The sequence below is a fragment of the Penaeus monodon genome, chromosome 2 (genome assembly GCF_015228065.2).
Source record: "Penaeus monodon isolate SGIC_2016 chromosome 2, NSTDA_Pmon_1, whole genome shotgun sequence".
NCBI classification, from domain to species: domain Eukaryota; kingdom Metazoa; phylum Arthropoda; class Malacostraca; order Decapoda; family Penaeidae; genus Penaeus; species Penaeus monodon.
Genome location: NC_051387.1, coordinates 31,812,804 through 31,815,303, shown reverse-complemented (window position 1 = coordinate 31,815,303; position 2,500 = coordinate 31,812,804). Strand labels below are relative to the sequence as shown.

At 46.3% G+C, this 2,500-nt stretch overlaps 1 protein-coding gene across 1 annotated transcript in view; it reads right to left on the bottom strand.

Annotated features, from left to right (window-relative positions):
- The window catches only part of LOC119582265 (potassium channel subfamily K member 9-like), a 42,122-nt gene that overhangs the window by 870 nt on the left and 38,752 nt on the right, over nt 1–2,500 (bottom strand). Inside the window, exon 3 of the mRNA XM_037930487.1 lies at nt 1–2,367. This exon is cut by the window's left edge and continues 870 nt beyond it. Within this exon, the coding sequence (XP_037786415.1) occupies nt 1,930–2,367 (438 nt within the window). The 3' untranslated portion in view covers nt 1–1,929. The remainder of the gene's footprint in view (nt 2,368–2,500) is intronic.

Here is a 2,500-nt window from a genome sequence, read left to right as displayed (position 1 = left end):
CTACTTGGTAACAACCACTCTTGAAACCCAGCCTGTTTTTACGAGCCATAGCTACACACTTGTAACAAGCAGTGACAACATCAATGTCACATTTACACATCGTAGAGAATATATCACCCACTGCACACAAACCGCAAAGTATAGTCACTGTACTGCACGCACCATATTCAGCCTCACTGGAGACCCCGTCGAATAGCCATATACTTTCTTCATATTTGTTTGATATTTGTATTTAGCCAGATTTCCTTTTTTAGTTTCGTTTGAATCGCAAATCTTCAGCTTTATTTACTGTATTATACAGCAGTACACAGCTTCCCAACTATCTCTTTGTTCTAAACAACCCTGTCACCAAAAAATAAGTAAAAGAAGAGAAATGCAGAACCATTTTTCAAGCTGCAGACTAAAGTTTTTCTTGTAAGAAATTTGTTACCTTATTTGTCGTTTTTTCGCGGCATCATTGGGATACTGGGATATGGTCTCAATATGTAAAATAAACTTCTACTATCATCAGACTGAAGTTGTTACACCTAGGAATTCCAAACATCACCATGGTGACATTCGAATCTCTCTTCAACAACTGTGGACATTTCTCCAGAATGTCACCATCAGTCAGAACTTTGGTAAATAACTTTCTGTCATTATTTAGTTAAAGGAAATAAGATTCAAAATTCTTTATACCTCTGAGTAATATACAAAAAAGAACACTGAAACAGTAATCCTCTTATAAAATCACAATATGATATTGCGAAATAGATATTACAATTTTACAATGTATCTCAAACCCGTCTCTAACAAGCTAAAAAACTTTCCCTCGTAATGCAAGCAAGAACCGCACAGCATTATCAACAGTCCGGCACCTACAGTAAATGTAGTCACACTGATGCCTCTATACATATGTATATATATATATTTCTTTTGTTTAAATCTTTATTTTTCTTTTGGACCTCTTACACAGATGTAAAAATACAAGATATACAGCCTTGGAACATAGAGGAGACATGAACGATACAAAGGGACAGCTTTTATTATTCACACACACACAAACACACACACGTCTTTTGACTCACGTCCACCATAGCTGGGGGAATCTTCCTGGCATCCCTTTTCGGGCAGTGCCAGTACAGGTCAACAGTGAGCCACAATTTCACGTTATATGTATTAACTTACTTTCAGATATCCGATTACATTCCGCTTGCTGACGAGCGGAACCTCGGCCGTCTGTGCCACCAGCATAGAACTGAATTAATCACACATCAAACTTTGTTTTGTCACTTCACGTGAAGATCAGAATCCCTGTCTGAATACAACGTGGAGCAGACTTTTTATATGAAGAGTGTCTGGTTTTCTACGACCTTGTCACAGTCGTGGAGGCGTTCCCAAGCCTCGCGGCCCCTAATACAGGTACGAGGCAACCGATCATTGGCCGTGTCATATCCTCTCCGGGGAAAGGGGACTGACTGCCCTCCCGATGTCGGCCGAATCGCAGATTGTTACCGTCTTTTTGGTACGCGTAGATAGCATGGGCGTCTGTGAAGGCGTAATGGATGAAGGAGGGATGGTGGGCGGAGGCACGGCCTTTAGGGTGGGCGGCAGCTCCTTTCGGAGTGTGCCGTACAGCGTGTCACACTTGTCTCTACCGTTGTTGGCCTTGGCTGGGCTAGTGGCCAAGTCGGCAGGGGACTGTAGGGGGCTACCGGTCCGGGGGATGCTGCCCAGGGTGTTGTTGGGGGTCACGAGCTTGTCTTCATCAGGTGTGACCTTGTAGATGGTGTTAGTCAGGCTGGAGTTAAGAGGCCGAGCGTTGGTGCTGTTGGCGAGGCTGCAGCTGGTGTTGACCAAGCAGGGCTGTGACAGCGTGGAGGGCTTGCTGCTTGAGTGCTTGGGAGTGCAACCCGAACCATAGGTGAAGAGTGCCACCGTCTCCATATGTCAGGTATCGTCTAAGTGAAAGCGGTGATTGCTGCCACTGCTGCTTGTAGCCATGAGGCTGCCGAGTCGTCGTCCGAGACCATAGCCACGGTTGGTCATGTGCTCCTGCATGAGATTGAAGCAGGTGGCAATGAGTGCCATGCCAACCAGTAGGTAGAGTGCCGCGCCTAGGAGCGCCATCTGGACACCCGTATCGACATTGGGCGTGGTTTCAGGAGCAAGATCACCGAAGCCGATCGTGGTGAGGGACGAGAAGCAGAAATAGATGGCATGAAGGAAGGACCACTGGTGAGCGTAGGCGAATGCAGCGGCTCCTCCGCAGATGTAGCTGATCATGAGCACGAGGCAGAGAGTGACGGGCACGGCGCCTGCGTCGCCCTCCACGAACTCCTCGCCCACGCTGCTGCCGTCGCCGCCGCACTCACTGCTCCACTTTCGCTGCAAAATCAACACCGGTGCGAAAATTAATTACTGCATAGACTTAGTGCACCAGAATCAGTGCGGCTCTATTCATGGTTTAGATTTTTCATGAATATTAAACTACTGTCTCAAAATGAAGGATATTTCAGAC